At 38.2% G+C, this 12,929-nt stretch overlaps 2 protein-coding genes across 3 annotated transcripts in view; both read left to right on the top strand.

Moving 5' to 3' along the window:
• adcy5 (adenylate cyclase 5) overlaps positions 1–12,929 on the top strand; it is a 124,951-nt gene that overhangs the window by 96,901 nt on the left and 15,121 nt on the right. For both annotated transcript variants that reach the window (XM_065251989.1, XM_065251990.1), the window contains exon 10: positions 11,826–11,848. In XM_065251989.1, coding sequence (XP_065108061.1) covers positions 11,826–11,848 — 23 coding nt within the window. The remainder of the gene's footprint in view (positions 1–11,825; positions 11,849–12,929) is intronic.
• Positions 1–12,929, top strand: part of hspbap1 (hspb associated protein 1) — a 464,289-nt gene that overhangs the window by 54,294 nt on the left and 397,066 nt on the right. The window lies entirely within an intron of this gene.

Here is a 12,929-nt window from a genome sequence, read left to right on the forward strand (position 1 = left end):
CTTCAAGGATTGACGTGTGCCAATCAACACAGATGCAGAACTGACAGTGCAGAGCAGAACTATCAGAAATACAATGTATATGGGAATCAAAAAGCTCAAATGAGATTGAAGACAAGAACATCATTCTGTATAGTAATGCTATACAATGTAATATACAGTCACATTAATTTACTATGACAAATAGACAACGTCACAGGCACGGTCAACTTTGGAGTGGTATTTCTAAGAAAGAGAACAGAATATCAAAAATCTGTTCGGTCATTTCTGTGCGGATTGCTCCAAACATTATACGAGCAGTACCTGGCATAAAATAAACAACATTTGTAAAAGGAGTAGCGAAAAAATAATCTACCATATGCTTTACAATAACACATGAACAGAATGTTGGAAAATGACAAACGAGGCATCGTTGCAATCGGCATAAACCAGTGAATACAATTTCACAAAGAAATTAATATCAGACAAAGTATTCAGAAGTTACAAGCAGTTCCATGAGAACTGTTATAGTTTATAACCCCTAGGTGGCGCTGTATTTGACTTCCCAGGTACCTTCAGGACATCATGTCGAAGCTCCTTACTAATTTTTGCGCGGATATGTCCAATAGTTCAAAAAATATAACAAATTATGTGAAATTTCAAAATGGCGGACAGGCGGTTCGGTCAAACCCGGCATAATACACATCGACAGATGCGGCATGAGGTAAGCAATCCATAGACATCAAGATCATAATTTTCTGACAAACAGTTCAGAAGTTATGGGCAAAAATAGCCTATTTTATTATCTCATGACCCATAGGTGGCGCTGTCACCAAATTTGGCATGGACCCCAAGTTCATGGTCCACATTTAGTGTACCAAATTTCATTTCAATTGATCAAAGAATGACTGAGCTACAGCTTCAGAACCATTTTTGCGTCAACCTTGTTAAGTTTGCGCATTTATTACTTTTGAACAAAGATAAATATCAAAATTCTGTTCAGTCATTTCTATGCGGCTTACTCCAAAGATCATCTGTGCCAAATCTCATAAGAATTGAACAACATTTGAAGGAGGAGTAGCGAAAAAATGGAATACTGTACATTTCAAAATGGCCGCTACTGTAATGGGTGGAGTTTTACTGTAAGGTATTAAAATCAACAAGCATGAGGAGAGCAATCACGTGTACTAAGTAGAATTTTCATAGATCAAGCGGATCAGAAGTTATAACCCTTTGAACATTGAATTTTTGAACTGCTGGTGGCGCTATAGAGTTAGTACTAGAGACCCCATTTTTGGTCACATGACTTTTTAAGACCACCACTACAACTGTGCCAAATTTCATCATTTTCCTATGTACGGTTCATAGGGCTGCCATAGACGCCTATGGCTAAGAAGAAGAAGAAGAAGCAGAATAATAATAATAATAATACTAACAATTACAATAGGTGTCTCAGCACCTTCGGTGCTTGACCCCTAAATATAGCTGCAAGCAGCAATTGCGGGGTCAAGCACCTTCAGCGCAATGAGCACCCAAAGCACAGCAAAAACCACACGACGCAGCAAATGCGCAAAGCGCAGAAAGCGCGCAATACAGAGCCCGAACCCGAAGCAAAGCAAATGCAGAGCAGAACCACTGCAGTGCGGAGCAACAACAGTAAAGATGGCAAAAATATAACACGTGTGGAAAACCAGACAGGTCGAGAAGAACGTGTTAAAGGGAACACAAAAGGAAATCTCAATAAGTGAAAGTAAGAGCTGGGATTCGAACCCATGACCTCAGGTTCCCAAAGCAACGCACTAACCGCATGCGCCACTGAGTAAACGATTAAACCACTGAGTTGGTGTGTCCAAGCTATAGAATAGAGATTTAGAGCTGTAAACATTGATATCCAGCAATTACCAAACGTGCAGAAATAACAACAGAGAGCACAAATAACTGAAATACAATGTATTGTATGAAAATCACAAAACTTAAGTGAGAAAAAAGTTAAGACAAAATATCACTGCACATGGGGTTTGAACCCATGACCTCAGAATCTCATGGCATGTGGTTAACCAGATGCGCAACTCAGCTAACACAGCTCAAAGGGCAGCAAAAAACAGCTTAGGTGCTTCAAGGATTGACGTGTGCCAATCAACACAGATGCAGAACTGACAGTGCAGAGCAGAACTATCAGAAATACAATGTATATGGGAATCAAAAAGCTCAAATGAGATTGAAGACAAGAACATCATTCTGTACAGTAATGCTATACAATGTAATATACAGTCACATTAATTTACTATGACAAATAGACAACGTCACAGGCACGGTCAACTTTGGAGTGGTATTTCTAAGAAAGAGAACAGAATATCAAAAATCTGTTCGGTCATTTCTGTGTGGATTGCTCCAAACATTATACGAGCAGTACCTGGCATAAAATAAACAACATTTGTAAAAGGAGTAGCGAAAAAATAATCTACCATATGCTTTACAATAACACATGAACAGAATGTTGGAAAATGACAAACGAGGCATCGTTGCAATCGGCATAAACCAGTGAATACAATTTCACAAAGAAATTAATATCAGACAAAGTATTCAGAAGTTATAAGCAGTTCCATGAGAACTGTTATAGTTTATAACCCCTAGGTGGCGCTGTACTCTGACTTCCCAGGTACCTTCAGGACATCATGTCGAAGCTCCTTACTAATTTTTGCGCGGATATGTCCAATATTTCCAAAAATATAACAAATTATGTGAAATTTCAAAATGGCGGACAGGCGGTTCGGTCAAACCCGGCATAATACACATCGACAGATGCGGCATGAGGTAAGCAATCCATAGACATCAAGATCATAATTTTCTGACAAACAGTTCAGAAGTTATGGGCAAAAATAGCCTATTTTATTATCTCATGACCCATAGGTGGCGCTGTCACCAAATTTGGCATGGACCCCAAGTTCATGGTCCACATGAAGTGTACCAAATTTCATTTCAATTGATCAAAGAATGACTGAGCTACAGCTTCAGAACCATTTTTGCGTCAACCTCGTTAAGTTTGCGCATTTATTACTTTTGAACAAAGATAAATATCAAAATTCTGTTCAGTCATTTCTATGCGGCTTACTCCAAAGATCATCTGTGCCAAATCTCATAAGAATTGAACAACATTTGAAGGAGGAGTAGCGAAAAAATGGAATACTGTACATTTCAAAATGGCCGCTACTGTAATGGGTGGAGTTTTACTGTAAGGTATTAAAATCAACAAGCATGAGGAGAGCAATCACGTGTACTAAGTAGAATTTTCATAGATCAAGCGGATCAGAAGTTATAACCCTTTGAACATTGAATTTTTGAACTGCTGGTGGCGCTATAGAGTTAGTACTAGAGACCCCATTTTTGGTCACATGACTTTTTAAGACCACCACTACAACTGTGCCAAATTTCATCATTTTCCTATGTACGGTTCATAGGGCTGCCATAGACGCCTATGGCTAAGAAGAAGAAGAAGAAGCAGAATAATAATAATAATAATACTAACAATTACAATAGGTGTCTCAGCACCTTCGGTGCTTGACCCCTAAATATAGCTGCAAGCAGCGATTCGGGGCCAAGCACCTTTAGCGCAATGAGCACCCAAAGCACAGCAAGCAACATAGAAGGTATCAATAACCCAATGCTCACTGACCACCCAAGGTGCATCAAGAACACAAAGCGCAGCAAGTACCCAAAGCGTTGCAATGACAGAGCAAAACCACCGCAGTGCAGAGCAGCAACAGAAAACATGGCAAAAATAGAACATATGTGAACTACAGACAGGTCAAGAAGAATAGGTGGGAAAGAACAAAACTTTAATGGAAGAAATTAACACCTGCCTCAGGTGGGATTCGAACCCATGAACTCAGGATCTCTATGCAGACAACTTAGTGGATGCGCCACTCAGCAGACACAGCTCAAGGGGCAGCAGGAAAGAGATTACAGAAATGCAAGCATTGACATATGCCAATCACCAAAGATGTAGAAATGACACCGCAGAGCAGAAATCACAGAAATACAATGTATATGAGAATCAAAAAGCTCAAGTGAGATTGAAGACAAGAAAAACATTCCGTAGAGTAACGCTATAAAATGTAATATAAAGTAATTAACTATGACAAATAGACAACATCACAGGGACGATCAACTTTACAGAGGTTTTTCTCAAAAAAATTCCTAGGTGCAAGAAAAATCTGTTCAGTCATTTCTGTGCGGATTGCTCCAAACATTAAACGAGCAGAACCTGGCATAAAATAAACAAAATTTGTAAAAGGAGTAGCGAAAAAATCATTTACCATATGCCTTACAATAACACATGAACAGAATGATGGAAAATGACAAACGAGGTATCGTTGCAATCGGCATAAACCAGTGAATACAATTTCACAAAGAAAATTAATATACGACAAAGTATTCAGAAGTTATGAGCAGTTCTATAAGAACTGTTATAGTTTATAACCCCTAGGTGGCGCTGTATTCTGACTTCCCAGATACAATCAGGACATCATGCCAAAGCTTCCTACCGATTTTTGCGCCAATATATCCAATACTTCAAAAGTTATAACAATTTATGACAAATTTCAAAATGGCGGACAGGCGGTTCGGTCAAACCCGGCATAATACACATCGACAGATGCGGCATGAGGTAAGGAATCCGTAGACACCAAGATCATAATTTTCTGACAAACGATTCAGAAGTTATGCGCAAAAATAGCCTTTTTTACTATCTCATGACCCATAGGTGGCGCTGTCACCAAATTTGGCATGGACCCCCATTTCATGGTCGACATGAAGCGTACCAAATTTCATCTCGATTGATCAAAGAATGACCGAGATACAGCTTCAGAACCAATTTTGCGTCAATCTCGTTAAGTTCACGCATTAATTACTTTTAAATAAAGAAAAATATCAAAATTCTGTTCAGTCATTTCTATGCGGCTCACTCCAAAGATCACATGTGCCAAATCTCATAAGAATTGAACCAAATTTGAAGGAGGAGTAGCGAAAAAACGAAATACGGTACATTTCAAAATGGCCGCTACTGTAATGGGTGGAGTCTTACTGTAAGGTATTAAAAACAATAAGCATGAGGAGAGCAATCACGTGTACTAAGTAGAATTTTCATAGAGCAAATGGATCATGAGTTATAACCATTTGAACATTGAATTTTTGAGATGATGGTGGCGCTATAGAGTTACTGCTAGAGACCCCATTTTTGGCCAAATGACTATTTATGACCACCACTACAACTGTGCCAAATTTCATCATTTTCCTACATACGGTTCATAGGGCTGCCATAGACACCAATGGCTAAGAAGAAGAAAAAAGTACAATTCCAATAGGTGTCTCAGCACCTTCGGTGCTTGACCCCTAAATATAGCTGCAAGCAGCGATTCGGGGCCAAGCACCTTTAGCGCAATGAGCACCCAAAGCACAGCAAGCAACATAGAAGGTATCAATCACCCAATGCTCACTGACCACCCAAGGTGCATCAAGAACACAAAGCGCAGCAAGTACCCAAAGCGTTGCAATGTCAGAGCAGAACCACCGCAGTGCAGAGCAGCAACAGAAAACATGGCAAAAATAGAACATATGTGAACTACAGGCAGGTCAAGAAGAATAGGTGGGAAAGAACAAAACTTTAATAGAAGAAATTAACACCTGCCTCAGGTGGGATTCGAACCCATGAACTCAGGATCTCTATGCATACGACTTAGTGGATGCGCCACTCAACAGACACAGCTCAAGGGGCAGCAGGAAAGAGATTACAGAAATGCAAGCATTGACATATGCCAATCACCAAAGATGTAGAAATGACACCGCAGAGCAGAAATCACAGAAATACAATGTATATGAGAATCAAAAAGCTCAAGTGAGATTGAAGACAAGAAGAACATTCCGTAGAGTAACGCTATAAAATGTAATATAAAGTAATTAACTATGACAAATAGACAACATCACAGGGACGATCAACTTTACAGAGGTTTTTCTCAAAAAAATTCCTAGGTGCAAGAAAAATCTGTTCAGTCATTTCTGTGCGGATTGCTCCAAACATTATACGAGCAGAACCTGGCATAAAATAAACAAAATTTGTAAAAGGAGTAGCGAAAAAATCATTTACCATATTCCTTACAATAACACATGAACAGAATGATGGAAAATGACAAACGAGGTATCGTTGCAATCGGCATAAACCAGTGAATACAATTTCACAAAGAAAATTAATATCCGACAAAGTATTCAGAAGTTATGAGCAGTTCTATAAGAACTGTTATAGTTTATCACCCCTAGGTGGCGCTGTATTCTGACTTCCCAGATACAATCAGGACATCATGCCGAAGCTTCCTACCGATTTTTGCGCCAATATATCCAATACTTCAAAAGTTATAACAATTTATGACAAATTTCAAAATGGCGGACAGGCGGTTCGGTCAAACCCGGCATAATACACATCGACAGATGCGGCATGAGGTAAGGAATCCGTAGACACCAATATCATAATTTTCTGACAAACGATTCAGAAGTTATGTGCAAAAATAGCCTTTTTTACTATCTCATGACCCATAGGTGGCGCTGTCACCAAATTTGGCATGGACCCCCAGTTCATGGTCGACATGAAGCGTACCAAATTTCATCTCGATTGATCAAAGAATGACCGAGATACAGCTTCAGAACCAATTTTGCGTCAATCTTGTTAAGTTCACGCATTAATTACTTTTAAATAAAGAAAAATATCAAAATTCTGTTCAGTCATTTCTATGCGGCTCACTCCAAAGATCACATGTGCCAAATCTCATAAGAATTGAACCAAATTTGAAGGAGGAGTAGCGAAAAAACGAAATACTGTACATTTCAAAATGGCCGCTACTGTAATGGGTGGAGTCTTACTGTAAGGTATTAAAAACAATAAGCATGAGGAGAGCAATCACGTGTACTAAGTAGAATTTTCATAGAGCAAATGGATCATGAGTTATAACCATTTGAACATTGAATTTTTGAGATGATGGTGGCGCTATAGAGTTACTGCTAGAGACCCCATTTTTGGCCACATGACTATTTATGACCACCACTACAACTGTGCCAAATTTCATCATTTTCCTACATACGGTTCATAGGGCTGCCATAGACACCAATGGCTAAGAAGAAGAAAAAAGTACAATTCCAATAGGTGTCTCAGCACCTTCGGTGCTTGACCCCTAAATATAGCTGCAAGCAGCGATTCGGGGCCAAGCACCTTTAGCGCAATGAGCACCCAAAGCACAGCAAGCAACATAGAAGGTATCAATCACCCAATGCTCACTGACCACCCAAGGTGCATCAAGAACACAAAGCGCAGCAAGTACCCAAAGCGTTGCAATGACAGAGCAGAACCACCGCAGTGCAGAGCAGCAACAGAAAACATGGCAAAAATAGAACATATGTGAACTACAGACAGGTCAAGAAGAATAGGTGGGAAAGAACAAAACTTTAATAGAAGAAATTAACACCTGCCTCAGGTGGGATTCGAACCCATGAACTCAGGATCTCTATGCATACGACTTAGTGGATGCGCCACTCAGCAGACACAGCTCAAGGGGCAGCAGGAAAGAGATTACAGAAATGCAAGCATTGACATATGCCAATCACCAAAGATGTAGAAATGACACCGCAGAGCAGAAATCACAGAAATACAATGTATATGAGAATCAAAAAGCTCAAGTGAGATTGAAGACAAGAAGAACATTCCGTAGAGTAACGCTATAAAATGTAATATAAAGTAATTAACTATGACAAATAGACAACATCACAGGGACGATCAACTTTACAGAGGTTTTTCTCAAAAAATTCCTAGGTGCAAGAAAAATCTGTTCAGTCATTTCTGTGCGGATTGCTCCAAACATTATACGAGCAGAACCTGGCATAAAATAAACAAAATTTGTAAAAGGAGTAGCGAAAAAATCATTTACCATATGCCTTACAATAACACATGAACAGAATGATGGAAAATGACAAACGAGGTATCGTTGCAATCGGCATAAACCAGTGAATACAATTTCACAAAGAAAATTAATATCCGACAAAGTATTCAGAAGTTATGAGCAGTTCTATAAGAACTGTTATAGTTTATAACCCCTAGGTGGCGCTATATTCTGACTTCCCAGATACAATCAGGACATCATGCCAAAGCTTACTACCGATTTTTGCGCCAATATATCCAATACTTCAAAAGTTATAACAATTTATGACAAATTTCAAAATGGCGGACAGGCGGTTCGGTCAAACCCGGCATAATACACATCGACAGATGCGGCATGAGGTAAGGAATCCGTAGACACCAAGATCATAATTTTCTGACAAACGATTCAGAAGTTATGCGCAAAAATAGCCTTTTTTACTATCTCATGACCCATAGGTGGCGCTGTCACCAAATTTGGCATGGACCCCCATTTCATGGTCGACATGAAGCGTACCAAATTTCATCTCGATTGATCAAAGAATGACCGAGATACAGCTTCAGAACCAATTTTGCGTCAATCTCGTTAAGTTCACGCATGAATTACTTTTAAATAAAGAAAAATATCAAAATTCTGTTCAGTCATTTCTATGCGGCTCACTCCAAAGATCACATGTGCCAAATCTCATAAGAATTGAACCAAATTTGAAGGAGGAGTAGCGAAAAAACGAAATACTGTACATTTCAAAATGGCCGCTACTGTAATGGGTGGAGTCTTACTGTAATGTATCAAATTCAATAAGTGGGATGAGAGCAATCACGTGTACTAAGTAGAATTTTCATAGATCAAATGGTTCACCAATTATAACAGTTTGAACATTTAATTTTTGCACTGCTGGTGGCGCTATAGAGTTACTGCTAGAGACCCCATTTTTGGTCACATGACTTTTTAGGACCACCACTACAACTGTGCCAAATTTCATCACTCTACTACTTACGGTTCATAGGGCTGCCATAGACTCCCATTGGACAAGAGTAAGAATAATAATAATAATAATACTAACAATTGCAATAGGTGTCTCAGCACCTTCGGTGCTTGACCCCTAATAATAATAATAATAATAATACTAACAATTACAATAGGTGTCTCAGCACCTTCGGTGCTTGACCCCTAAATATAGCTGCAAGCAGCAATTGCGGGGTCAAGCACCTTCAGCGCAATGAGGACCCAAAGCACAGCAAAAACCACACGACGCAGCAAATGCGCAAAGCGCAGAAAGCGCGCAATACAGAGCCCGAACCCGAAGCAAAGCAAATGCAGAGCAGAACCACTGCAGTGCGGAGCAACAACAGAAAAGATGGCAAAATATAACACGTGTGGAAAACCAGACAGGTCGAGAAGAACGTGTTAAAGGGAACACAAAAGGAAATCTCAATAAGTGAAAGTAAGAGCTGGGATTCAAAACCCATGACCTCATGTTCCCAAAGCACAGCACTAACCGCATGAGCCACTGAGTAAACATTTAAACCACTGAGTTGGTGTGTCCAAACTATAGAATACAGCTTTACAGCTATAAACATTGATATCCAGATATTACCAAACGTGCAGAAATGACAACAGAGCGCACAAATAACTGAAATACAATGTATTGTAAGAAAATCACAAAACTTAAGTGAGAACAAAAAAAAAAAGACAAAAACCACTGCACATGGGATTCGAACCCATGAACTCAGGTTACCAAAGCACAGCAGTTACCGCATGCGCCACTGAGTAAACGATTAAACCACTGAGTTGGTGTGTCCAACCTATAGAATAGAGATTTAGAGCTGTAAACATTGATATCCAGCAATTACCAAAAGTGCAGAAATGACAAGAGAGAGCACAAATAACTGAAATACAATGTATTGTATGAAAATCACAAAACTTAAGTGAGAAGAAAGTTAAGACAAAATATCACTGTACATGGGATTTGAACCCATGACCTCAGGATCTCATGGCATCTGGTTAACCAGATGAGCAACTCAGTTAACACAGCCCAAAGGGCAGCAAAAAACAGCTTAGGTGCTGCAAGGATTGACATATGCCAATCAACACAGATGCAAAACTGACAGTGCAGAGCAGAACTAACAGAAATACAATGTATATGAGAATCAAAAAGCTCAAGTGAGATTGAAGACAAGAAGATCATTCTGTATAGTAATGCTATACAATGTAACATACAGTCACATTAATTTACTATGACAAATAGACAACGGCACAGGCACAGTCAACTTTGGAGTGGTATTTCTAAGAAAGAGAACAGAATATCAAAAATCTGTTCGGTCATTTCTATGCGGATTGCTCCAAACATTATACGAGCAGCACCTGGCATAAAATAAACAAAATTTGTAAAAGGAGTAGCGAAAAAATCATGTACCAAATGCTTTACAATAACACATAAACAGAATGTTGGAAAATGACAAATGAGGTATCGTTTCAATCGGCATAAACCAGTGAATACAATTTCACAAAGAAATTAATATCAGACAAAGTATTCCGAAGTTATAAGCAGTTCCATAAGAACTGTTATAGTTTATAACCCCTAGGTGGCGCTGTACTCTGACTTCCCAGGTACCTTCAGGACATCATGTCGAAGCTCCTTACTAATTTTTGCGCGAATATGTCCAATAGTTCAAAAAATATAACAAATTATGTGAAATTTCAAAATGGCGGACAGGCGGTTCGGTCAAACCCGGCATAATACACATCGACAGATGCGGCCTGAGGTAAGCAATCCATAGACATCAAGATCATAATTTTCTGACAAACAGTTCAGAAGTTATGGGCAAAAATAGCCTATTTTATTATCTCATGACCCATAGGTGGCGCTGTCACCAAATTTTGCATGGACCCCAAGTTCATGGTCCACATGAAGTGTACCAAATTTCATTTCAATTGATCAAAGAATGACCGAGCTACAGCTTCAGAACCATTTAAGCGTCAACCTCGTTAAGTTTGCGCATTTATTACTTTTAAACAAAGATAAATATCAAAATTCTGTTCGGTCATTTCTATGCGGCTCACTCCAAAGATCATCTGTGCCAAATCTCATAAGAATTGAACCACATTTGAAGGAGGAGTAGCGAAAAAACGAAATACTGTACATTTCAAAATGGCCGCTACTGTAATGGGTGGAGTTTTACTGTAAGGTATTAAAAGCAACAAGCATGAGGAGAGCAATCACGTGTACTAAGTAGAATTTTCATAGATCAAGCGGATCAGCAGTTATAACCATTTGAACATTGAATTTTTGAACTGCTGGTGGCGCTATAGAGTTAGTACTAGAGACCCCATTTTTGGTCACATGACTTTTTAAGACCACCACTACAACTGTGCCAAATTTCATCATTTTCCTATGTACGGTTCATAGGGCTGCCATAGACGCCTATGGCTAAGAAGAAGAAGAAGAAGCAGAATAATAATAATACTAACAATTCCAATAGGTGTCACAGCACCTTCGGTGCTTGACCCCTAAATACCTACAGGTATGGCGGTTCTTGATGTTTTCCTTTAGTAATTAATTGCATGGTCAAATGCTGAGCATGCCGAAACAAAGACATGTTTGGAGGAGATGGGCTGATAAAATCAAGAGAGGAATTTTTTAATTTATGAATTGAAGTATATTTAATGTTTGCGATAATTAAAAACAGAATTGTGCATTCACTGAATATGTATAATTTTTATTTTACTTAAGTGTATTAAATTGCTCTGTCAGATCCAGTTGATTTCATAGCCTTTGAACTTCTTAATAATGATGTTGAGTTGCTATTCCCTGTCTCTCCGTAAGGGGTCACTGTTGTGCTTGATTCACACTGCATTGATGTTTAATGTGTTTTCTGTATTGATTTATTGCAGGGATTTGAAGATCCCAAAGACAAGTAAGTATAAGAAGCACAATCTTGCTTTCAGCCATGCGTGTCAAATGTTTTATCAATAATAGACTAACAGGGTAAAACACACAGCTTTGAAAAGGCATTTGATTAGGTAACGTTTCATTTTGTGTAGCCTTACAAATAATCTGTGTTTAGTATGGATACATTTCGGCAGAATACATCTAATTTCTGTTAAAGGGAATGAGATGATTACAGTTTACATTTGGTGGTGTCTGGGAAAACTACTGTATACAGCAGTGGTCTCCAACACGTTGCCCACCACAGCACATTCTATTAATAGCCTCAATTTTAATATTTATTTATTTATTACATATTTTTTATTAGCATGACTTCTTTTGTGTATGTCAACATTTTAAACAATGATTAAACAAGTAAAATAAAATAAAATCAACAAGTAAAACAAAAACGTTTTGAGTAGGCTATATAAAAAAGTAGCCCTCTATATTGTTTTATCCATTGTGGTAGCCCTTGCTCACAAAAAGGTTGGAAACCACTGGTATACAGTATAAATATACACACGTACAGTATTTGGGTGATTCTCACGAAATCCAGATTAAGAAAGTGTCCAGCATCAGAAATTTTAAAAAGCCCTTGAAGCCAGTTTTGACAAATAAGATTAAGGTCTAAACTTACTATCACCATTATTTTTAGAGGATTTAAAAATATTTCCTATAGAATTATTTACTTTTTTTTAGATTATCATTATAAAAAATTATCATTACCGCAACATGATATTACATAAAATATATGCATTTACAAACTCATGTTTCGTAATGAGAACTAAAAAGTTGTCTAGATACTATGACAAACAAAATTTCTACTTTTATCTGGAGAGAAAAAATAAGAACTGCTTACCTGGTAGCCATCTTGAGTGTCACAGTCAATTTTGTCCATTCAAAATTTTTTTTTTTAAATGTTAGTTCCTTGAGGGCTTAAACAATGATTGAAAATTGTTGTGGAGGATGAGAAAATTGGCAGTGGACACATTTATATTCCTTATTATTTACATTTATATTCCTTATTACTCTACATTTACCAATGATCACCACATGTTTCTTTACTGTAA

This window comes from Paramisgurnus dabryanus, chromosome 15, assembly GCF_030506205.2.
Source record: "Paramisgurnus dabryanus chromosome 15, PD_genome_1.1, whole genome shotgun sequence".
NCBI classification, from domain to species: domain Eukaryota; kingdom Metazoa; phylum Chordata; class Actinopteri; order Cypriniformes; family Cobitidae; genus Paramisgurnus; species Paramisgurnus dabryanus.